The sequence below is a fragment of the Micromesistius poutassou genome (assembly GCF_964030765.1).
Source record: "Micromesistius poutassou genome assembly, chromosome: 5".
In the NCBI taxonomy this organism is placed as follows: Eukaryota; Metazoa; Chordata; class Actinopteri; order Gadiformes; family Gadidae; genus Micromesistius; species Micromesistius poutassou.
Genome location: NC_140275.1, coordinates 11,404,249 through 11,429,154, shown reverse-complemented (window position 1 = coordinate 11,429,154; position 24,906 = coordinate 11,404,249). Strand labels below are relative to the sequence as shown.

At 42.9% G+C, this 24,906-nt stretch overlaps 1 protein-coding gene across 2 annotated transcripts in view; it reads left to right on the top strand.

Moving 5' to 3' along the window:
• egflam (EGF-like, fibronectin type III and laminin G domains) overlaps positions 1-22,323 on the top strand; it is a 32,961-nt gene extending 10,638 nt beyond the window's left edge. The window contains exons 6-24 of one of the 2 annotated variants that reach the window (XM_084468547.1): positions 228-363; positions 2,383-2,549; positions 5,748-5,863; positions 6,393-6,655; positions 7,777-7,976; positions 8,489-8,589; positions 10,309-10,409; positions 10,788-10,932; positions 11,179-11,368; positions 12,241-12,366; positions 12,835-13,078; positions 13,844-13,955; positions 14,122-14,238; positions 14,795-14,975; positions 15,579-15,657; positions 15,926-16,069; positions 18,739-18,822; positions 19,034-19,137; positions 20,656-22,323. In XM_084468547.1, coding sequence (XP_084324673.1) covers positions 228-363; positions 2,383-2,549; positions 5,748-5,863; positions 6,393-6,655; positions 7,777-7,976; positions 8,489-8,589; positions 10,309-10,409; positions 10,788-10,932; positions 11,179-11,368; positions 12,241-12,366; positions 12,835-13,078; positions 13,844-13,955; positions 14,122-14,238; positions 14,795-14,975; positions 15,579-15,657; positions 15,926-16,069; positions 18,739-18,822; positions 19,034-19,137; positions 20,656-20,807 — 2,762 coding nt within the window. In that variant the 3' untranslated portion in view covers positions 20,808-22,323. Of the gene's footprint in view, positions 1-227; positions 364-2,382; positions 2,550-5,747; positions 5,864-6,392; positions 6,656-7,776; positions 7,977-8,488; positions 8,590-10,308; positions 10,410-10,787; positions 10,933-11,178; positions 11,369-12,240; positions 12,367-12,834; positions 13,079-13,843; positions 13,956-14,121; positions 14,239-14,794; positions 14,976-15,578; positions 15,658-15,925; positions 16,070-16,458; positions 16,493-18,738; positions 18,823-19,033; positions 19,138-20,655 lie in introns of those variants that run through there. The other variant, XM_084468548.1, reaches the window with a different exon arrangement.
• The last annotated feature ends 2,583 nt before the right edge of the window (positions 22,324-24,906 follow it).

Here is a 24,906-nt window from a genome sequence, read left to right as displayed (position 1 = left end):
CACGTGCATGCTAAGTATACATGCTAAACAAACCTGTTTGCTCTTAACGCCGTATGCTAATCACAACCCCTTTTTGCTGATAACGACAGCTCAATGCTAATTACAACACCTGTTTGCTAATAACTACATTAAAAGTGAATGACACCTGCTAATGAGTATCCAGTAATCCATGGCTAAATGTTATTTAGCCATGGAGTTTGTTTAAAGTAGTGTTTTTTACTTAACAGAAATGTGCATGCCCCCATCGCCACCCACCCAGCCTATGGTCATGGCAGTGTCTGATATGGAGCTTGCGTTGTCATGGAAACAAGGAGAAAGCGAGGGAAGCGCACCTGTCCTCCACTACCTTGTCGCTTACATCAGGTAGGAGATATAGCTGAGTGTCTCCATGACGATTGATTAAAACTCTCTCTCACTCTCTCCCTCTCTCTCTCTCTCTCTCTCTCTCTCACACACACACACACACACACACACACACACACATATACATGCACACAATCCTCACAAATGAATATGGCCCTTCATGCCCCTAGCAGAGAGCAAGAAGAATATAAACATTTCTTCATGGAATTGAATAGACTAGAACAGAATATAATTTGAATTGCCTCAAGGAGGGATTTGTTGTAGTATACACAGGGTCGGAAAAAGAATGTAAAAGTGCAATCAAATGCATTTTCTGTATCAACAAAACACAAAATAACCCCTAAAACAACCCCTATAACAACCTACCGTTCCTCTTTCTTTGTGTTGAGCAGACTAGTGGGGCACTGAACATGGAAACCTTGTTTTCTGTGCAGTCCTTTACACAGTAAAACACTGGTGTTCTACATGAAACACTGCTCATGGAGCCTTCCACGGGCCTGCTCAGTACAGGCTGCCTTTGTTATGACATGAGGGTCACAAGGGACATGAGAAAAGAATGAGGTTCATTCTGAGCATAGCTGTCTGTGTGCAGATATTACAGCAGGGGACAAGCCAAATGACACGCGGACACATACATACACACGCACATTCGCATGCACACATGCACATGTGCGCAAACACACACACACACACACACACACACACACACACACACACACACACACACACCTTGCCAAACTAGACTGGCATGTATTTACCACACAGGCTGTTGTCTCAAATTAGTTGTTTTCAAAAGTTTTATCTTCTGTTCCCTAATGATTGGCCACCCATTATGTTATTATGTCAAGAAAAAAGTTTCCAAGAATTTAGGAAAATGTAAGAAAAACAGAGGGGAACAATAGATGGCAGACTGAAATAAACCTATCTACGAAAAAATGCCACTGAATTATTAAAAGGAACACAGGGGGAGCACACACCACACAGCATTTGTAAAGACAGTACAGAACACAGCATTGAGGACTAAAGAGAGGAATCCTGGGCCGCTAGAGAGGGAGGCAGAAACACACAGAGAGGGCATTAAACTGTTGGGTTAATGTGACGACTTTACATGAGTCAGACTCCCAGTTTGCATGCAGAAGGACCCCCACCCCACCCCCCCGTTCCAACAAGAGTCATCTCAGAGCCAAATCATTTGCCTCTAGACATCAAACTGAATCCCTCTGAACAGACTGAACACTATAAGGCTGTGGAGATGACTCTATTCAACAAATTGTTGTGGCCGCAGGCATGTGTTGAACTGACTAATATGGTGTTGCACTCAAGAGACGGCCGTGGAAGTCAGAAGAACTGGGGGGGCTGGAATGCAGAAGCAATTTGATGTCAGGGCCTTCAGCTTGTCTTGTTTTGTTGTATCAGCCCTTCCAACAATGTTTCCCAAATACTGCATAAAACACGATACTACAAATACGCCAGCTTGTTGTCGCTTTGTCAATAGAGTAAGTGTGTATTTGATTAGAAATAGTAGTGATTACGATTCAAATTGTACTTGAATTGTACTTGGAAATCCAAGCACCGCCAAGCATGTCACACATGCACGCACGCACGCCCGCACTTATGCCCGCATTCACACACACACACACACACACACACACACACACACACACACACACACACACACAGAGACTGAGGCATGTTGTACCAGTAATAATCTGTGCAGGCTGCGTTGTTCTGCGTGTAACAGTGTCAGCGTCTAAGTGGCTCTTTTTATCAGAGTGAAGGCAACTCAGGTCCAGATTATTGAGTAAACGGGGTGGCTCGGGGGCTAACCCTGTAAGTCTGTCCCCCATGCCGGCATAAACAGCTCTTAGTGAGGTCTAACTGTGGTCATTTGCTATATATACCCACTATCCTAGCTGAAAAATATCCAGTGTATCCAGTGCAAATATTTCCATTCCAATGGTAACAAACAGCACACACTCCCCATCACACCTCTTGTGTTGTTCCCTGTTTTCCCATCAGACCAGAGATGGACACCGAGTGGACGTACATCCGGGAGCCCATCGAGGCCACCTCCATGGTCCTGAAGGGTCTCATGCCCGATACCGAGTACCAGTTTGTGGTGAGGGCCGTCAACGTGCACGGGGTCAGCCCGCCCAGCCAAATCAACACGCCCGTGCGCACCCTCGGTAAGGTCAACAAGGTCTACCCCCCAGCCGGCACAGTGGAAGTCCCGCTTGACGGCCATGAGCGCAGACGTACTGCGTAGCAGATGCGTTCGTACGTTGAGGCTTGCATTGAATTGAGTTTTGCTCACAGATTACGAGACCTGCAGACCTTGGGGGGGTCAAACCCAGTACCTTTCCTGCTTAGAATGGAACTCTCTAGCCACTTATTAGCAGACCAATTTGTAGAAAATTGACAGAGTCAATTCCGGTTATATGTTATCAGCCAGTCACTATTTAGCAGTTATACAAAGCACTCACAGTGATCCTGCTCAGATGCTTCTCTTGCTGAACCCTGCTTTCTAAAGAGCTACAGACTGCAACACAATGAACAATAGTTTTGCTTGTTGGTCTGCTGTTCCTTTGGTGAGATGATGGGCTTTTTTATATCCAATCTAATAATAGATATCATCTCTTGAATGTTGGGTAGGTAATTCATTTTAGAAGCATTTTTGTCATATTTGTTGAAACCTACTTAACATCCCTAAAGCAATTAACAAATCAAAGAAAAAATAAGGAAATAATCGGCTATCTGTGGCTGTCACAGGGCTGTAATAAGCCTGTGCAATCATTTTTATTTGGCCTGAATGAAATGATTGGATGGCCTACCTGTCTTTCTACCTACCTACCTGCGCACACTCTGCTGTGCACTCATTGTAAATGACTAGCTAGCGAGCTAGTCGTGTGTTTATTTTTTATTTTTTATATACTTTATTTTGGTTTTTTAGTCATGTGTTTTAGGGGGTTGGCCTGAAATGAGGGTAGGTTTTTTTTCAGTGGGACACTTTCAAAGTCTTGCTTACTCCGGCTGGTTTCTTCAAATTCAAATTGCCCTACTTTAACTACTTTCCTCTACATGTACTGTTCCTACTGCTACCACTGCTTAACTGCAAATTCATTCTTTGTTTGGTGTTTTGGAAGGGCGGCGTGATTCAAAAAGTTAACACGGTGAAAGATATTTGGACAATTATTAACAGTTTTACCTCAATCTGTTTGCCTCAGCTCAGAAATTTTGATCGACCACACCTACACACAGACACACACGCACATCAATGCCATTCAAGCAGGTAGTGTGCAGACACAACCACTAATACCAGCTAAGCTCAGTAGGCTTAAGGTTGAGTTTAAGTTTTTCTGTGCAAGTATGTGTGTGTGTGTGTGTGTGCATGTGTGTGTGTGTGCGTGTGTGTGTGTGTGTGTGTGTGTGTGTGTGTGTGTGTGTGTGTGTGTGTGTGTGTGTGTGTGCATGTGTGTGTGTGTGTGTGTGTGTGTGTGTGTGTGTGTGTGTGTGTGTGCGCGTGTGTGTGTGTGTGTGTGTGTAAGTGTGAGTGAGTTTGTTAGCATATACCTATGCATGTTAGCTTGTGTGCTAGCATGTGTCATCATGTGTGTGCAAGAACGTTAGCGTTTGTTTGTATTTTAGTGTGTGCTTCGGTTTCCAATGTATCCCCTTTTCACTTTACACCTGTACATACTTTCCGTTCTTTATGACCACTCCATTGAAAACTTGCCGAGGCACGGCCAGGGATTATTGCCCGGCCTATACAGGTTGAAGAAGACGTTCGCTTTTTTTTTCTCTCTCAAGGGGTTAAACTGGCTTTATCGAAATAAGCAACCTCATTTGCTGTTTGTATGGTGAGTGGAACAGAGCGGGAAGGGAGAAATAAGGAAGAGAGAACTGGTGATGAATAGAGGACAGAGCAACGGGAGAGCGGCAGCGAGAAGGGGGAGGAGACGGATGGTTAAGAGGGAGGAGAGGAATGATTGAGACAAGATGGAGAGAGAGAGAGAGAGAAAGAAGTGTGGTGTCTCTCAGCATGGGTTAAAAGCTGGTATTGTTCCACTTCTCTCCAGACAGGATTAAAAGACAAACAGATCCCTCCTTCACCACCGATAACCCACACATACTCGCATACGTACACACACACACACACACACACACACACACACACACACACACACACACACACACACACACACACACACACACACACACACACACACACAAACACACTCAGGGGTTGTTGGGACTGTGACACAATAGCAGATTAGGTTGTGATTTTTTTTAATGGTTATTCCCTATCCTAGCTAAGTTAATTTTAAGCTAGAAGTTAATTTCAACAAATTATCAGAATTGGATTTGTATGCAAAACAGTGAATGCAAACTTGTTGATGTTGTTGATTCAACTTCAAACATTTAAGATTGATATGGATATATGAAATAGGTATACATTCATTTCACACGAAAAACATGCCTTTCATGAAACGTGACATACCATATACATTTTAAAATGTACACCTACGTATTCAGATGAAACTGTGCTACTTGTGATTGAATTCTGCTCCAGAAAAACGTGGTGTACACACACGCTAATACATAATGCACACTGTTTATTGTAATCCATTTGCACCGACGGAGGTTTGATGAAGAAGCCTCAGCCTTTTGGTTGTACCGCTGTTCATTTATCTCCCCCACGTTGCACTGGGTCTGGCTTTATCGGCTGTGTGTGGGGAGCAGTGGCTGGCTCTGGTCTGTCTCCAGGAAACAACATACCATAACTGCTATAGGCTGGTAGTTAGAGACCCGCCACTGGGCCAACTGTCCCTGCGGTGGCAGTCGAATCGCCGTGATTCATCTTCATCATCGTCATCATCATCCTCACCAATCATAGGCCATACACACTTCTGTCTACCACTCTTTTCTGCAATAGGTCATGGTTAATTGTTCAAAATACTCATATTTGTTTACTACATTGTACAGTTCGCTGTTCTCTTGGGCTAAAACTTGGGCCAAATAAGAACCTATTCACAGTTTGTATGCTGATGTTACCATTTACTTCAATGTGCACAAAGTTTTTAAAAAGAAAGTGAAAACTGTCCAGGCATGGTTATATTTACTCGTTCATTGTTGTGTTCAATATTTATTAAATCGTGCAGAGATAGTACTCATTGCACACACACACACACACACACACACACACACACACACACACATAATAACTCTAATAGGACTCAGGACTCCCATTATCAGTTTGAATAGCACTCCATCCACTTCAATGACAAACTACCAAAAAAAGTAAACAATGTGTTGCCATTTTGTCTTAACCTGTGTCGGTTGGCATTGCTCATCGTAGTCACTGTGTTTGTGGGCATTCACAACAGCTCCCTCAGACGTTGGCAGCGGAGTCTACGGACAGCGCTACAATACAGACTCCACGGCCAAGGACGACGATAGTTTTGACGTCGATGATTCTGACTATGATGTTTTCATTGAAGAGGTGGGTTATTGTAGTTAGATAGATAGACTGACAGACGGACGCACGGGTGGACATATATTCTTTCTTTAGCTATTCTTGATACATCCTCATAAGGAATATCATTTATACTCTTTCTCTTATTTTTCTCTTATTCTCTAACTCACGACCCCACCCAGCGCCTTGCGCGTTTGCACTCTCACTCACTCGCCTACACACACACCCTCACCTCCCACTCTGTGAAGCGACCTTGAGTATCCTGAAAGGTGCTTTATAAAATCAATTTATTATTATTATTATTATGATTATTATTATTTTAGTCGATAACTATGAGAGGCCACTTTCTGTTCTTTTGGGCACTCAAATCCTGAAGATTTGAGTGCGTAACCTTAGGAATAAGTATGGAAGGACAAAAATCCTCTGTGTCCCTGCAGTAACATCAAGCCATTAGGTGGAGAGAACATTGACTGGGCTCAATATGCAGTCCTCCCTTGCACTCAGCCCCCTCCCACATCCCATAATAAACACAATAACATATTTACTCTGTCCGTAGTTGTACCCAGGCGCCGGCGAAGACAGCCGCAAATCCCAGCTCCGCTCTCGCCCCGAAACGCCGTCCGGCCGCAACGTGGTCTACCGCATGAACACCGCCACTCCTCCTGAGGTCACGACCCCAGATGCCTCCGCCCTCCCCGACCTCCTCTTCCGCCCAGTCTTCTCAACCACACCCCAACTGAGGCCTGTCCCTGTTCCCAAGACAACAGCCACCCCCACCACAACACCGACTACCACTACTACTAGTACTACTACTACCAGGTAGTACTAAGGGATCTTCGACTCCCAGCCCAAAGGTTCTAGGGTCAATCCCACATTAACTCAGTTCACCTTTAAATATCGTCGCGCAAACTCCCTTGACCTCGGTCAGCTCCTTAATTACCTGTACTCGTAGTTCTTCCACAAGAAGCCTGAAAAAGGTCTTTGTTATTAGAAACTAAGCATGTAGGATTCAGGCGCCCTATACCCATCCAGCCATTTGTTCTTTTTTTGATGCCTTTTCAATCGGTTGATGGGAGTAAAAGCTTTTAATAATAAATACATCACACCGCAACATTGTTTGAGGTGTGTAGAATTTGTCACCCAAAGCTTTTATTCACCTTACTAGAATGAGGTGTGCCTTTTAGGTTTCAGGGGTTTGCCAGATGGTTGTGTGCATTACCTTTTCCTGCTCTGGTGTCTCCCAAGAGTACAGTGGAGAACAGAGAATGGCACCTCAAATAGTCTTTATAGAATACACGTTTAAAAACCCACCCTGTTAAATGTAATGTGTGCTCGGAAAAAGCCTCACGAGAGAGCGATTTGTAGAGCTAAATGTAAAAAGCCACACTGGAGTGTAACAGTCCTCTCCGCTACTTATCAGCTTGATATCAAGCCAGCAATAACAGAAAAAGCAGTTAGCAATTATTTTTGGGACTGTATATCTGACTCTTTAACTAACTAAATAACTGTTATATTGCCCATAATACAGTCAGCATTACAGTCGGTCAGTGACAATACACAGACTGTATATCTTAATCTATTACTGACTATATAACGGTTATATTGCCTGTAATACAGTCAGTATTACAGTCAGTTGCACTATAACAGACTGTATATCTTAATCTATTACTGACTATATAACGGTTATATTGCCCTGTAATACAGTCAGTATTACAGTCAGTTGCACTATAACAGACTGTATATCTTAATCTATTACTGACTATATAACGGTTATATTGCCCTGTAATACAGTCAGTATTACAGTCAGTTGCACTATAACAGACTGTATATCTTAATCTATTACTGACTATATAACGGTTATATTGCCCTGTAATACAGTCAGTATTACAGTCAGTTGCACTATAACAGATTGTATATTTGTCACCTCTCTCCCCTGCTAGCACCACCCTGCCCCCCACCACCACCACCACCACCACCGCCCCCACCATGAGTCCGTGGATGGGGGAGGTCCCTCGCGTGTACGAGCTGACGTGTGACGACACGGTCTGCCCCCCGGAGAGCTTCTGCCTGGGCGACCTCGACAGCGGGGGGTCGCGCTGCCACTGTAACCTGGGGCGACGCGGGGACACCTGCTCCGAGGGTGAGACGCCACCCCGCCATGTTGTGGGTCACAGACAGACAGACAGACACACACACACACACACACACACACACACACACACACACACACACACACACACACACACACACACACACAAGCGCACACGCAGTCATATCCTTGAGGGAGCTTATCCTCCAATTGTCAGATCCCTGGGTGATGCCAAGGAGCCATCACAAGTATCCCTAAGAGAGCTGATAATGATAACAATTATCATCATTTATTGCACTTGTATAGCCCTCTTCAAGACACTCAAAATGCTTTACAAAGTGAGTGTTTGGGGAGGGGGGGGGGCTCATTCATTCTGCATCAGTTGTGACTGCATTTCTGTGAAACTGTAAGTCGACTAAAAGCAAATACAAAAGCAAATAATTTAGATGTGATGTGCTCCAGTCCCATAATCATGGGCGATTATGGTTAGCATTCTCCTCCATGTCAACTGCTGTACTGCTGATGTAGCTGTGTTTGTTACATGTATTGTCCTCTTTCTCCAGTGGTTTCAATAAACTTCCCCAGGTTCTATGGCTACTCACACATGACCTTTGAACCTCTGAAAAACTCCTACCAAACCTTTCACATCACCATAGAGTTTAAGGTAGGCATGTACTTATTCTGTTTGCTTGTTATTGTATATTTTTCTTAAAGGGACACTTAATGCAAACGCATTTGCATTAAGCTTTGTATCATTAGTAACCTAGTCATATTTTTGAATGGTCTTGCATCATTCCCTCATATTCCCCTGAGACGGGAGAGCTCTGTATCTACCTCTAACACTTCCTGCTTTAAATTACACAAAATGACGATTTTTGCGTCATTTAAAGCAGAAAGTATACGAGGGGGGCGCTCTAAAAAACTACAAGCACTAGTTCCAGTGGGTGGGCCTTAGGGGTGTATGGTATAAACTGTATAGAGAGTACACCGGTGTACAAATTGCGCTACGGTATGGATGTTGACGTTACCGTGTGACAGGTAGATCACACGAGCGCTAAAGAAGCAATGATGTAGTACCAGAGACGCAGTCGTTTATTCATAATACCGTCGTGGTTCAATCTGGACTTCAGAGAGTCAAAGCCAAAGTTTCTTTTCCCATTTCCTTCTCCACCATGGCCGAGAATTAATACACTGATCTTATTTTGCAAACCCGCACCTGCCTGTACCCGCAAATGACATTCCGCACCCGACCAGACCCGCTATAAATTTATGTCGATTTAGATTGCTGTGCAAAAAAAGCACATCATCCACTGTGGACGGTTTTAGTTGACTCCGCTCCTGAATAACATATCCAGCACCGGAGAAGTCTCGCTCGCAATCGCAAAACCCGCGACCGACCCGCACACCCCAATTGTGCCGGTCACAGCAGGACTCTGACCTAGATAACCCCCACTACGAGTCTTTACTTGTTGTGGAAGTACCAGAGACGTCCGAGAACCCGACGTAGTCTTGAATTCATAATATCGTCTGAAGGCGAACACAGCTTTTGGCCTTGATATTATATTATATGGATAACTATATATTATATAATATCATATATTATATATTATTTAGATATAGAGCTCCGGGAGTCCGCAAAGGGTAACAATCACCTTCTCCTCCTGCTGCAGTTCACTCTGGACTGCAGGGAGTGAACACTGATTGGCTGTTATGTTACGTCCCTCAGGCAGTGAACGCTGATTGGCATTGTGGGAGTTGTGGTCTTCAATCCACAAGCTCCAAAAAGCAACTGTCTGCCTTTTCTCGGTCAAGAAGGCACCAAATTTGACATTTATGTTTCTATTCGACTAAATATATGACCCACTTTCAATACAGATTCATGTCTCCACCAGTGAAATTCTCCTTTAAGCTAACATCTGTTGTATTACTCACAAATATATATATATATATATATATATATATATATATATATAGTATCAACTGACAATTGTCACTTGATAAGAGTTGAAGGTCATTTTATATTCCACTCCATTTTAATAATTGTAATACATTATCCAACTCAATATGGTTTCAATCAAACGGTATTGATTTGCCCTTTTATACCGTCTTATTTTCCGTTTGTATCTTTTTCAGAATTGTAATACATTATCCAACTAAATAGTATTTCAATCAAGCGGTGCTAACATGCTAGCACTTAATCTGAGGACTTCAACAGGTCCTGCCCATTCTTATCCATACGGGACAGGAGGGGATTCTTCCCCCATAAGCTCTTCCTACTCTGCCCCTTTTATCCTAAACACCATCGCCTGACTGTACTATGGCTGAGACTCTGACGGTATGGAGAGGAAAGTCTCCACCCCCTTAATGAGCTTCTGTGCTACAGGCAGACTCAGAGGATGGCCTACTGCTCTACTGTGGGGAGAATGAAGTGGGACGGGGAGACTTCACCTCCTTGGCGCTGGTGCGGGGGAGGCTACACTACAGGTTGGTTGGTGCAAAGCCCTTCATAGGCAAACACAGAAACCAATGTATCAATGTAAATGTTCAAAGGATACAAAAATGAATGAAATAGAACCAAATGTAGCATCAATAAAATTCATACAAAAGCACTTATGATTGATAAAAAATAAATAGATTCCAAATAATGTAGTTGAAAAGGTGTTGGACCTCCAGCCAAAATGGTTCTGGGGTTCAATCCCCCAAGTCTTAATCATATTTTAAAATAATGCATTCGTGTCACCATAACTTTTAAAGGAACTTAACGGAAAAATGTTTAGAATGCATTTGTTTTGTGCAGCATTGATTTTGAATCACCACTTCTTCAGCGGTGAAGGGTTGCATTGTTACCTGGTGCTTTCCTAGGTTCAACTGTGGCACCGGGGCCGCCCAGATACTCAGTGACAGCAGCATCGTCCTGGGCCAGTGGCACACGGTCACCGTCTTCAGGGACGGGATGAGCGGCTGGCTCCGTCTGGACAACAACACCCCTGTGTCGGGTCGCTCGCAGGTAGGAGCAGCACGCAGAGGAGGAGATCCCGTTCTACTAGTTGACCGGGAGTAGACTCGCCCGCACACTGTTTGAAACTGAAGAGCATCGGACATTTTAGACTATTTATCCTGTGTTTTTAAAGAAGTTGCGTCCCGATAGTAAAATGTTTAAATTGTATGCAGGAAATATAGAGATTTAAATGCCTGAATGTTTATTTATTTTCTTTTTGACTTAATTACGTAATAATATGCTTCATTCTTAAAGGGCCTGTACACAAAGATCACTTTCCGTTCTCCACTATACGTGGGTGGTTCCCCAAGTGCCTATTGGCTGCTGAGAGCGTCAGGGACCAACCGTGGCTTTTCGGGTTGTGTTCAGAGCCTTTCCTTTAATAACAAGCCAATGGACATCCGACCATGGCCATTGGGAAAAGCCCTCAGTGGGGCTGATATCGGTGAGTTCATTTGTGCATTTTATCACATAAATATTTACTAGAGAATTATATACAATGTACATATGCAACATATGTTACATAATATTACATCGAAAGATATACTTTCACAAGGAATGGAAGTGTCAAGACCCATGACTATGGCTGGACAAAAATAATGACGACAACGTAACGAACATGAAGAATGATTGTTTGAAAATCTTGACATGACTTTTTAAATATTCTCTTACATTTGCCACATTCCTGTGGTTTTTTGATGAACTATTTGACAGCATAAATAGAAATAACCCGAGAACAAAAGAACATCCTCTTTGATTTCTGTTGTTCAGGGTCAGTGGGTCTGGGCCATTACTCTGCCACGGTATTGATGAATAGATTATCTCTGCTGTGCAGCTCAGTAAAGACAGTGGACATTGATGTATTCTGACAGAACTGTCGGGAAATCTGACCACCCGCTGCTTGTTTCAGGCAGCTTCTGTGAAAACATACATAACATGCCATTGAAGTTCAAGAGCAAAGGGGCATTTGCATGGAATTGAATACATAAATTTCAACAAAAATCTGCACAAGTTGTTGGACTTTGACTTTGACTGGTTGTTGGATATCAATGACTTAGTGCCAGGGAGGATTGCCTTAGACAGCACATACTTGAAAGGGTAGGCTTCATATGTATGGTGAGTGGATAGGGTCAAACATAAAACAACACAACATGTATTCATGCACATGGGTGTGTTTTGTTGTTGTTTGTGTGTGTGTGTGTGTGTGTGTGTGTGTGTGTGTGTCTGTGTGTGTGTGTGTGTGTGTGTGTGTGTGTGTGTGTGTCTGTGTGTCTGTGTGTGTCTGTGCGTGCGTGTGTGTGCGTGCGTGTGTGCCAGGTGAGTGCAGTGACAGTGTGTGTGATCTGGTCACCTGTTCCAACGGAGGGAGCTGCTTCGCCAATCGTGCCGACGGCTACATCTGTTTGTGTCAGCTGGGCTTCAGAGGAGCTCTGTGTGAAGACAGTAAGGCAACACTCACACACATACCACACACACACATACACACACAGACACATGCGGGCGCACACACATGTGTGCACACACAGACGGACAGACACACACTCACTGTTAAATACATTTATACGGACACACATACATTTACATACCTCAACACACACACACACACACACACACACACACACACACACACACACGTGCATACACACACACACACACACACGTGCGAACACACACATTCATAAAAAAGACTGATTCTTATGATTGTTGTTTGTATTCAGTGGATCTGTGCTTCAGTTGTGTGGTGACGACTGTAACGGTGACCAACACGGTATACCTGAGCTCAATCTAAAATAAAACACGGTCACCCTTGCTCCAGGCAAGGCTGAAGCAAAGCTTCTCTGACACCCGTGACCTTAGGACCGGCTAAAGCGCTCTTCCTCCACCTCTCTTCCTCCCTACCGTCCTCCAAAGCCTTCTCCTTGCTGCTGCCCCTCTTCAACGAGACGCTGCGGTCGTACGCGGCCGTCCCCTGGCCCCAGGCCTCGCAGAGCTACCTGTCCTTCACCGAGTTCGAGATGACCTTTCGACCCTCGCTGGCCGACGGGACGCTGCTGTACAGCGACGATGACCAGAGCGGCGACTTCATCGCCATCAGCCTGGTGGACAGCTACGTGGACTTCCGGTTCGACTGCGGCTCGGGGAGCTCCACCATCAGGTACGGAGGGATGGGAGGCACGTGTTTTGAATGTGTGCGTGATGCTGCTTTGTGTGTTAAAAAAAACAGGAAAACGCGGAGTGGATTTCTATTTATATGGGTATTCCCCCTACTGATAAAGTGGAACGGATTTGATTGTGAAGCGATGGAAAGAATGCTGGACTAGTAGACCAGTATAGCACTAATATTTTTGATGGCAAATGTGGGGGGGTCGAAATGACTTTTTTTCAAGGGTGGGGGGGACGTGTCCCCCCCCAATTATATTATGGTGACGCCCATGAGTAGAGAAGTGTAGACTGTGATAGTAATCATAATGGCAAGGAGATAGACCATTTAAAATAAGAATATGCAAAGAACTGCAAAACTAAAATGTATACAAAAATAATAATTGTGTTTTTGTGTTTTAGTTTAGTATTTTAATTAGAGAGAGATAGTTGTTGAGTTCATTTTAACAATTTAGCAGAGCAAGTAGACCAGTTCGGGCAAGATAATGGCATTTCATCACCAAATATTTTTTTTGCCTTAATTAGGTCTGATTTACCTTGCACACATTCCCTAAATTAATATGAATTTAGTACCTGACCTCGACTACCCATCTACAGGCTAGTTTCATCACTCATTAACTCATGTCGTGTCTGGAGGGGAGATTGGATTTCGGCAGTAATGTTTTTTTTCCAAGCAGCTGTTTGAACATGGCCCTCTTCCCACTCTACTCCTAGGTCAGAGGTCACACGTGTATGACCCGCTTGTTGTCCTGTGTCTTAGGAGCCTGGAGCCTGTTACCATGGATATGTGGCATGAGTTGAAAGTGTCGCGGACGGCCAAGAGCGGCATTCTACAAGTGGACAACCAGAAGCCAACTGAGGGAATCTCTGAGGTGCTTTGAATGTTTGTTGTAAATCTTTTGTATATATATTTTATTATTGTGTATTATGATGTACCTTGTATTGTATTGTATTTTTTACTATACACCTTAACCAATTTCATGTTTCAGCATCATGGCCTCAGGATTTCACCTTTTTTATTTTATTTCTGCTCTTAAGGGAGCCTTTACTCAGATCAAATGCAGCTCTCCTCTTTATATCGGGGGAGTACCAGTCTACGATCAAACCAAACCCAACGCAGGTGTGATAAGACCCTTCACTGGCACCATCCAGAAGGTATTGTCATCCATCATAACAATCTATGGTTACATTGTGCCTCAATGTATCAATTTGAATGTTCTTTTTGTGATTGGTATTTAGCGATTGCTTGTTTCAGCATCTTATTATACGCTGAGCCTACTTATTAAACTCAGGATTCTGAACCAAATAGTTTAATTTACTTACTTGAAATAAAGAAGGAATCAGAACCAAAACCAAACAATAAGCAAAACACAGACAACATTGACAGGTGAATTTAAGGCTGCCAATAAGGAGAGTGGGATATAACTAGGATGACATCTAGTGGACAAAAAAAACAATCACAACACTGAGACAAGTGGCAAACTAGTCTCACAGATCAGATACTAGATGAATACGTTCAGTCTCATGGCAGACAAGCTCAAATCTGGAGGAAGTTTCACTTTCCGTTGCTCTCTATTTGTTTCGACCAATCAGCAAACAGTGTTTGGATCTGAGATTAGTGGGCAAACAGACATTGCGACGTACAACATTGTTTTTTTCCAGTACAGTTCCATCATTTGTAATAGATTTGCTGTTCTTTCCATTTGGCTAGCTGGTGCTTAACGACCGTGCCATCTCAATCACATCTGGTTCAGCCGGAGGGGTAAACTTGGCTAACGCAGTCCATCCATGTGTGGACAGCCCCTGTGCCAACGACGGGACGTGCAGGCCAAAGTGGGACGGCTACGAGTGTGACTGCCCCCTAGGGTATGATGGCAGACACTGCCAAAAAGGTCAGCCAAAAGGAGCATGTCATGTCAGAAAGATCTGTATCGTTTTCAAATTCTTGGGACTGGGACCCAATTATTATAATAGGGTGACCTTTTGGTCACTTGTAGGCTGTTTGATGATATCGTTTTGATTTAACTAGGGAATAGTTTGGTCTCACAAAGGTCCTGTGTAGAGATGAACATACGCCTAGGGATTCGTAGACATGTCCTCGTGGACCAACTACTAATCACTAAGTGTCACACAAGATTCCAGAGATTCAGCAAACATTGTTTTCTTATCAAAGCAATATTTTCACTTTTCTCTTTCATGCTTATTGAGGGGTTATAGAACTGTGCATTTCTCTTGTCATACAATACATTGTAATGTATAAGACAAATTAATCCCCTCTAAGCCTATCTGTGCCTCCCCCCCCCCCCCTCGCTGTCATGCTTTCGTTGAGCAGAATGCGGAAATTACTGTCTTAATAGTAAGTTCTATTCCTCTATATACACGTTTCTACGTGTATAATACTTTTTTCTACCTTATCTTTGGTTGCTTTGGTTCATGCACATATCCTTAGTGCCACCTGGTGGTCATTGATAACAAGTGCAATGTCTTTCATCCAGCTGTGACGGAAGCCATCGAGATTCCACAGTTCATTGGACGAAGCTACCTGACGTATGAGAACAGTGACATCCTGAAAAGGTTAATGACTCAAATACACACGCACACACATGCATACAAACACACACTCTCCGACTCACACACACACACACACACACACACACACACACACACACACGGCATTTATCTCCACGTGTGTGATGGATCGTTTACTGCCCTCGTTGAGTCGTGAAAGCCATTGAAGTTGTGCTGTCGGTACAGCGCGAATAACACAAATAATTTCCCCCCGCCAACGTTTATTTTTCCTGCTCTGTTCCTCGTGCCTGCTGGGATGTCTCCGGTGGTCCAGGGTGACGGGGGCCAGAACCAGCCTGTTCATGCGCTTCAAGAGCACCGCCAAGGGGGGCCTGTTGCTATGGCGAGGCGACAGTCCTATGAGGCCCAACAGCGACTTCCTCTCTATGGGGCTTCAGGATGGAGCACTTATCTTTAGGTAGGTGTGTGTGTGTCTGAGTGTGTGTGTGTGTGTGTGTGTGTGTGTGTGTCTTGGGGTGTGTGTGTGTGTGTGTGTGTGACAACCACTTTACGTCTTGTTCTTGGAGCTCAGTATCTATAGTAAATATCATATATTATTGATATATATATATACATCTATATATACATCAGTGCAGCAATTTATATTTGTCCATCTCTATACCGATGGACAAATATGTATTGTCTATATTTATACCACATGGTGCGCTTTGCGATGAATGCAATGACAGGCCGTTTAATTAGCTGAAGAACGTTATTTATTTAAAACAAAGATGGAAGATCAACGTGAGGCTGCTGAAGGCATGGATCCTCTTGATGTGTGAGTGGTGCGGCATTGCCGTCCTACAGGCCGGTCACTGCTCTACGGTCACGGTGAGATGCTAGGGAGGCTCCTGGGGGCCTCTCATGCCGTGTGGGTCTCAGCTTGGAGAAGAAGAAGACATCTGTGCTGCATTAGGGTCTGAGTGCAGAAATCCCATAACATTTTCTTTTGAGTTGATCTCAGCCGAGTAATACAGATACAAATACAATACAAATACAATACATTAACATCAAACATACGATTTTAGACTGGAACAGAAGGAGGAGCCAAGAGAAGCAGCCCCTTCTCTGTTAGTTTGAGCCTCCATCTGTGGCAGCAACAGGGCAGTGACCTGTAGGTGGGAGATTTGCTTGCGCCGTGGGATCCTCTGGCTGCAGAAGCAGTATCAATTCCTGCTGCTTTCTCCACCTCCAATCCCATTATCGACCGGAAGAGTTCAGAGTCTCTGTGTTACGCCACGTCCCGCTACACGGTCCAACACCCACCTCTAGTGGCTGCTGGTCGTAACTGGTCCTCCTTCCCTCAACCCACCTGTTGGCAATCTCCAATCTACGTTCTCTACTTCAGCCGAGGATCCTCAATCAGCCGGCGCCAGTTCGTTGTTTCTCTAGCCTACTAGCAATTCTCAACCAGCCAGTCTGACTACTTGTCCCTTGCCAAGCCCCTGCCTGCACGATTGCCCTCCCGGTACCAGACCCCGCCTGCCTGACTACTCGTCCCTCACCCCGCCTGCACGATCGCCCTCCCGGTTCCAGACCCCGCCTGCCTGACTACTCGTCCCTCGCCCCGCCTTCACGATCGCCCTCCCGGTTCCAGACCCCCGCCTGCCTGACTACCCGTCCACTGTCTAGCCCTTGTCCACCTGATTGCCTGCCCGGTACCAGACCCCCGCTCGCCTGACTTCCCGAACGATCACCCAATAAATTCCTTTACCTTTTACCCTGTCTCCGCCTCCCTGTGTCCAGCATTTGGGTCCCAGTTTCTTGTACCGTAACACTCTGGTCGGATAAGTCCAACCCTTGGTCAAGATAGACATGCGGGGAAGAAGCTTATTGATTTTGTTTCCATCCAAGGGGAGGTTTCCTTACTGTTGAAATATAAAGGAACATCTGCTGTGCGTCAAGTCAGCTGTGATCACCACCTATCCACATCGTCTGGACTTGATCCACAAGATGAGGAGCTATGGAAAAGGGAGGCTCAGTGTCTCAAAGTTCCAGGAATATGCGTCTCAGAGTCCAGAAGAGCCTGACAAAGTGGATCAGTGGCCCCCGTGTGTTCAGGTCACCCACAGCCGGATACAGCTGCACCACTGTGGTCCTGTTCCAAACAACACCTTGGCTGAAGAGAGCATGACGAAGCAGACCATTTCATCCAGGTGTTTTAAGCCTTGGCAGCTTTGGTTTGTAAACCCTTTGCCCTTGGCCCCGGGGTGGATTCTTCTGATTCGTGTTATCGATGGAAAAATAGTTGTTGTTGGCAGCCCTATATAAGACATGTAGGTATCCTATTGAACTAATCGAGTGACATAAAAATCTAATTAGTATAGCTAATATGTAAATCTAACAACCACTTAAATCATTTGATCAAATATTTTAATTGTTAATGTATGTTTTTCAGCTTTACTTAAAAAATAAAATATTGAAAAGTAAAATATTGGTGTGTGGTGTTTTGATTTCATTGTAAAAACCAGTGGAAAAATAAAATGGCAATGTTTCAGTTACTGATTTACTTCCCCAGGCCTTGAAAATTCACACACAAACATAAACACACACACACACACAACCACAATTCTATTTGTATTTCTAGAAGAAGCCGTGCAGAAAAATGTAATGGATTCTGAGAAGTGACACAATACGTGACATTTTCACAAAAAAAAAAGGGCTACATAAGCACATATTCAGGTCTGTGTGTGTGTGTGTGTGTGTGTGTGAGTGTGAGTGTGAGTGACACTGAGGATAGTAGAGATAGTAGAGGATATTTCCAAGTAGTGATGTGTGTTAAGGGGAACCTTTGTAAAGAGGCAGTCCTCTCAATCTTAACATCATATACATACAAGTTTATACAGCATATTGCACTTATATGTATGAAAGGCAGTTAGCTGTGTGTATCATGATAATTAACTACAAAAGTGATATAGGCAACCAAGCAGCACCTCTTAGTAACATGCAGGACATGTCGGTCATTTACAAGCATCAATCTTAATTTCCTTTTGTCTCGGTGTACTCTCATGTTGATCATCAACAACATGGCTTGAATCCTCTAATCAGACCTCCATGTGTGTCTGTACGTTTTCTGGGTTGCTATAGTTACAACCTTGGCAGTGGGTCCGCTAACGTGGTCGTCAATGGGTCCTTCGGTGACGGGCGGTGGCACAGAGTGAAGGCAGTCCGGTAAAGTTCCATCACATGACCATTTTTTTTTTACTTTCACTTTCATAATGAAGAACACACATTTTACCCCTGTTTGACTTACAGGTAAAGTTAAAGTGAGTACAGTTGTAGTAAAATTTAATGAAAAGTATTCTTCGGCAGGCTTTGTTAGATAACTGATATGGATTATTTTCTTAAGTTGTTGAACTCATTATATTGTACGTCTCACCAGGGATGGCCAAACAGGGAAGCTGACGGTGGACGACTATGGCGCCAAGACCGGCCGCTCACCAGGCAAGATGAGACAGCTCAACATCAACGGCCCTTTATACGTTGGTGAGTTCCCTTTGCATCTGGTGAACTTCATGAGCAAGATCCTACAAAGGTCAATCTGTAATTGTGACTGGTATTTTTGTATTACAATTGATGTTGATGGGGCGTCCCGGTGGGTAGAGCGCGTACCATTACCATAAGGCACAGTCCTAATCACAGCGACCCGGGTTTGATTCCTGCCTGTAGTCCTTTGCTGCATGTCCTCCCCTCTATCTCCCATACCTTCCTGTCTATCTCACTCTATCATAATGCAGAAAAATGCAGAAAAACTAAATATTAGGTTGATGTTTAAGAGCTCGTAGGTTGAATGGACATATGGTTGTTTGTAAATATTTTAATTGCATAAGTATAATATGGACCATTTCCACATAGAAATATCTAAAAGCAACTAGACCTATGTTATATATTTAGCCGAGTTGTGTTCCAACCCTGAGAAATCCATAGCTTTATTCAAGGTAAGGTTTCCATTGATGGTAAATGGACAGCATTTATATAGCGCATTTTTTGTAACCAGTGGCCACCCAAAGCGCTTTACAATATTGCCTGACATTCACCCATTCATACACACAGCAGCATCAGCCATGCAAGGCCACAGCCAGCTCATCGGGTTAAGTGCCTTGCTCAGGGACAGCTCGACACTCAGCTAGGAGGAGCCGGGGATCGAACCAGCAACCTTGCAGTTACCAGCCAACCCGCTCTACCCCCTGAGCTAATGCCACCCCGGCCGTTGATGGCCTGTCAATGGCCTTATATCCCTTAAAGGAGAACTCTGGCAATTTTTAACCCCATTATTGTTTTCCTGAGGGTCACCCCATGTTGAGGGAAGCTAAAAACCCAACAAAAATACCAACCAAGACCAAGCCAGAGATCTGCACTGGCTGCCAGCGCTACAGAATAGCTATAACGCTAACCATTCCAAGATCTATGTAACACGAGTTGGTTCCTTACGAGACACCACCGTGCTTGTTTAACTCAAATAGTGTGGCGAAACAGTATAAACTTTGCGTTTTTACATGTAAACACTCCGCAGATTACCCCGTGGACATATCCAGAAAGCCCTTACTAGCCGATAGCAGAATGGATGCACTCCCAGCCACTAAACAGTGGCTGTGCATCCGCATGCATCCGTTCTGCTATCGGCTAGTAAGGGCTTTCTGGATATGTCCAATAATGGGGTTAAAAATCGCCGGAGTTCTCCTTTAGCCTCCTTACTTCTGGGAAAAACCCTGAAACCGGTATCAAGAAGAGACATCATTTATTGATATAGTTCAATGTCAATCTATCATACTACGATTTGTGACTATGAGAAGTGGCTCGAGCCAGCCACCAAGCTAACTGTCCACAATATATATTTTGTGCGATTGTTTTTGCCACGGATTATCTCTACACATCTGCATATGAATGCAGAATCTGTAGGCAACAGGATAGGATTTTGGTATCGGATGCGCCCTGGACTCTTTAGAGGAGCAGCTCAATGACGTAAATGATGATAACCGTAACAGTATGTTTTCTCCCATGTAGGTGGCATGAAGGAAGTTGCCCTGCACACAAACAGACAGCATGTAGGAGGTCTGGTCGGCTGCATATCCCATCTCACACTGTCCACTGACTTCCACCTTGGACTGGTGGAGGACGCAGTCGATGGCAAGAACATTAACACCTGCTCCAACTGACCAACTGTCAACCACAGGCAGTAGCCATTTTTTTGGAGAGGTCATTTTTCCCACTCTGACAAACATGAAACTTCAGCAACTCGGAAACTCTTTCCGTCAAGACTGAAGTTTGGTAATGTATACCGTACCGGGAAATGAATGAGATGGTAAGGGTCAAAGGAGAAATTTGAGCTAGCAAAATTGCTTACACAATTCTATGATTGGAAATTGTGAACTTTTCTATCCAACTTTTACCTGGTATATTGCATGCTATTACTATTGGAAGACATTTGACGACCTTGTGAAACTCAAATGGAAAACACAGCAACAACCCAGAGAAGCAGCACCTCAACAAAACCAAAGAAAACCAAAAAATAAACACAAAACAATGAATTGTTCTGTGTCCTGAAAGAGTGAAAAGGAGTTACTAGAAATGCAGCCCTTGAAAACGTTTTGAGGGACAATTTCATTGAATTGATTCGAGAAAGACGATAAAGAAACAGTACTTAGCAGAAATAGCTGAAAGTAATAGTCGGTCTGTGTATTTTGAGCTCCAAAATCCTAGCTACTTTATTGTTATTTATGTGAACGTTCACTTCTTATATTGTATGTCGTGGTCTTTGTGTATTTCATTTCAATTTACTACATTTTACATTTTGTAAAAAAAAAAGCTGTGTTACGTATGCCAGGAAGGTAAATATTTCTCTTTCTGCCAGTATGAAAATCCAGGACCTAATTATTATCATTGACATGCCATGCAAGTCAATGTGGCTAATTTCTCTCATAACTAAACCTCTCCTTTTTAAAAATGTCTAAATCTCTATTTGTAAATCCATTTTTCAAATTGTTTTTTTCATGAGGAAATTCAACATTCCTAATGTAAAGGTCCTGCCCATTTAAGACAAACACACAACTGCTAATATCTAATTATGAATGAAGGAAGAATATTAGCCTTGTGAGATCATCCCAAATTCTGATCTCGCAAGTTCACATTCTGTTTCTCTGCCATATTTGGAAATCAATTGCTGCCCAGCAAAGACTAGGATTTTATTTATTGTGAAACTTAATGGTGAATGTCAGGATGGTCTCACGAGACTAGACAAATATGGCAGGATTTTTCCCACGATTGTTTTCCATTTTTACACCCTCAGTGGCACAATTGACAAAAACGTGAGGGCAAGTCCCTTTACACAATGCACTGAATGTTGTGGTTCGAGTAATGTGGTAGTTTGTATGACTATCAGTGATTTCTAAAACTTCCTTTTGGACACACAACTGTACATTTTGTTTATTAATGAGTTGTCTTTAATATTAAACTAAGAGAGGAGCCTAGCAGTTATTTGAAATAAAAAAAATTCTGATATTCTCCTAAACCAAAATTATGACAAATTGTCATTTTTATTCATAACAACTTTTCTTTCAAATTTATCTGAATACTAATAAAAAAACATGAATGGGACAAATCACGGAACGAAATCACCGGGAATAAAGGTAGATTGAGGGTTGCATAGTATTTTGACTAAATGTATGACTGATAGGCCTATTTATGAATGAATGAGCAACATAAACGCTAATATTTTGTCATCACTGTCAAGTACACAACGCAAATATGTCACATGTTCCAGCCTGATGTAAACTAGTGTAGTAATCATGACCATGTAATATGGATCATTTCAATCTGCCTTTACCAATAAATATTCAGTTGAAGCAATCTCCAAAGATTGTTGTGATGGCCACATCACACACGATAGTGCCGAGTCGTTCTTGTATTTGTCAGTCAGTGGTTATGTCTGTGTGTGGACTTAACATGTGTCACATCAAGAAATCTATGCTCAACTGGACTTTCCACTGCTAAAATATATGGCGTACAGTTCAACATGTCTCGGAATGGAATATCATTAAAAACCTAGTTAAAGCACTCTTTCTTCTCCAGGCCAATACACTTCTCTTTTTCTTTGTATTTCTCAGCTAGACTAGACTTCTTCACCCCTGCCCTCAAATTGGTTATTGATTTTCAGAGTCAAATAACATGGCTCCAATTTGCTTTTGAAAAAGCTTGTGTCACACCAAACAGGGTTAAGTTACCCATGCCTCGGCACATCTTGTACACCCCAGGAATCAAATACCAAAAAAAAAAGTGCATTTCCCCTCTGAATAATACCCTGTTATCAACTAAGGATTTTGTGCAGTGAGCACTATCTTTATTGGAAATAAGTGGAAATAGTACTCTCATTATTGTTCCTAAGGAATGACAATAACAGGCCTAGGGTAAATGGAGGTAATGTTCTTTGTCACATCGACATTTGATGAAGTTCATGATCATTAGTTTTCACAGTGATGTGGAAATCTCTTTCCCCTCCTGACCTCCATTGGGCTTAGTTAATCATAAGTCTGCACTTTTATTACTGGCAAGACAGCACAGACACGCAGCTGATGTATTTCACATTTGTGAAAATAAAAGGGGTTGATTCCACTGTGTTTTTGCAATGGTTTTGAAACGCCATTTAATTTGTTTGAATGATTCACTGCATTGGCTCAATAGAAAGTGGCCTGTTGTTAATAGATTCCCTCATAATGTACCGTTTCATTTATATTTTTTATTTTCCTTAGGGGTTGTGGCCTTATGTTCACACGTGACACATCCTGACGTAAGCAAGAGGCATGGGATGACACGTTGAATTGATTGCGCAATCTCTGCATTACAGTGAACAAAGTTGTATTGAATGTCATTAAAATGCCGGCTGCTAGTCCTGTCCTGTCACATGGCGGCGCATGCATGAGCTGAGTGGTGTGGGAACATCAAACACTGCTGGAGAACCCATGCTGACAACTTGGCCTAAAATCAGAGCAGTGCATCCAAGGTGTAAATCCAATTGTGTACCACTTATGTATGAGAGACTCATAGAGAAGAGAGTCTGAAATAGTTTGCAAAGCTATTCTTTCAAAGTAGCTTCCCAACATTGGGCTTCGACCATCGACCTAAGATACGTATGGAAGCCAAAACACAAAATGACCTCAAATACAAGGTCTTACATTGTAGTTTCAAGGGGGAAGTGAAAATAATTATTTGTTATTGCAGAAAAATGTCTTACTTTATTTAACCTTGGGTGAAGAGTATGAGAAATTGTAATTTCAAAAACATGAATAGGCCTGCAAGCTTATATTGGACACCTATAGGTTAAATAAATATATAGTAATAGTAAGTGCAAAATTGTAGTTTCTTGCTGCAGTGACTGCAGTCATATATTAAGTGAAAAAGCATGCTATAGGCTTTTTAAAAGGGGTTATTATTCTGCAACCCGATGGAGTCATTATGGCTGTTATGTTGGGGTTTGGTTTGACTGCTCCAGTGGTTTGCTCATGCTTATCCTAGGGGCGCGCCAATGTCTCTGAATATAAAGCTCCACACCATACCAGGGTGGTCCCCCAGCCTGCCCCAGCCCTTACACCATCCTCACCAACTCCAACACCTTTATATTACTATAGAAATTCTTGTTGAGAAAATATCGGGAGATAGGACTATGACATACTGTACCTCCAGAAAATATATTGAACCATGACTTGTATCTTGGTACATAAATAGGCCAATACATGATTGTATATATTTTACAAAAGATAAATGCACAGCCACATAGTAGGCTAGAATAAGATTATAAATAAATTAATACAAATAAAATAGGAGAGAGCGGAGAAAACCATGTCGTTGTGGCCAGCAGTTTTATCCCTTTACTTTTCTCTAATTTAATTTGAAGGGAGAAAGATTAAGGTTTTAAGATGTGTGCAGAGAGCTTTTCAGTCAGGAAAGACAATCTTTCCTTACACTTTTGCATTTGAATGTAGTCCTCAGAATTGTAACAGTTTCCACAGTAAAATGTTATCCTAGCCCTTTAGAAATTCTTGTTAAAAAAAACGTTTTACATCTTCAGGGCTTTGACATTTCAACATATAAGCAAAATGTAATCTTAGTAGGGAGACACATGCGATGGCCTTTGGCCACTTTTGGACTTCACTCACTTTATTTTTTAATTAGTGGGACTAATATTGTGGGGCAGTGGGAAATATGAAAAAAAGGGAAAGAAACGACAATGAATCATAACAATTACTAAAATTTGTTCACACT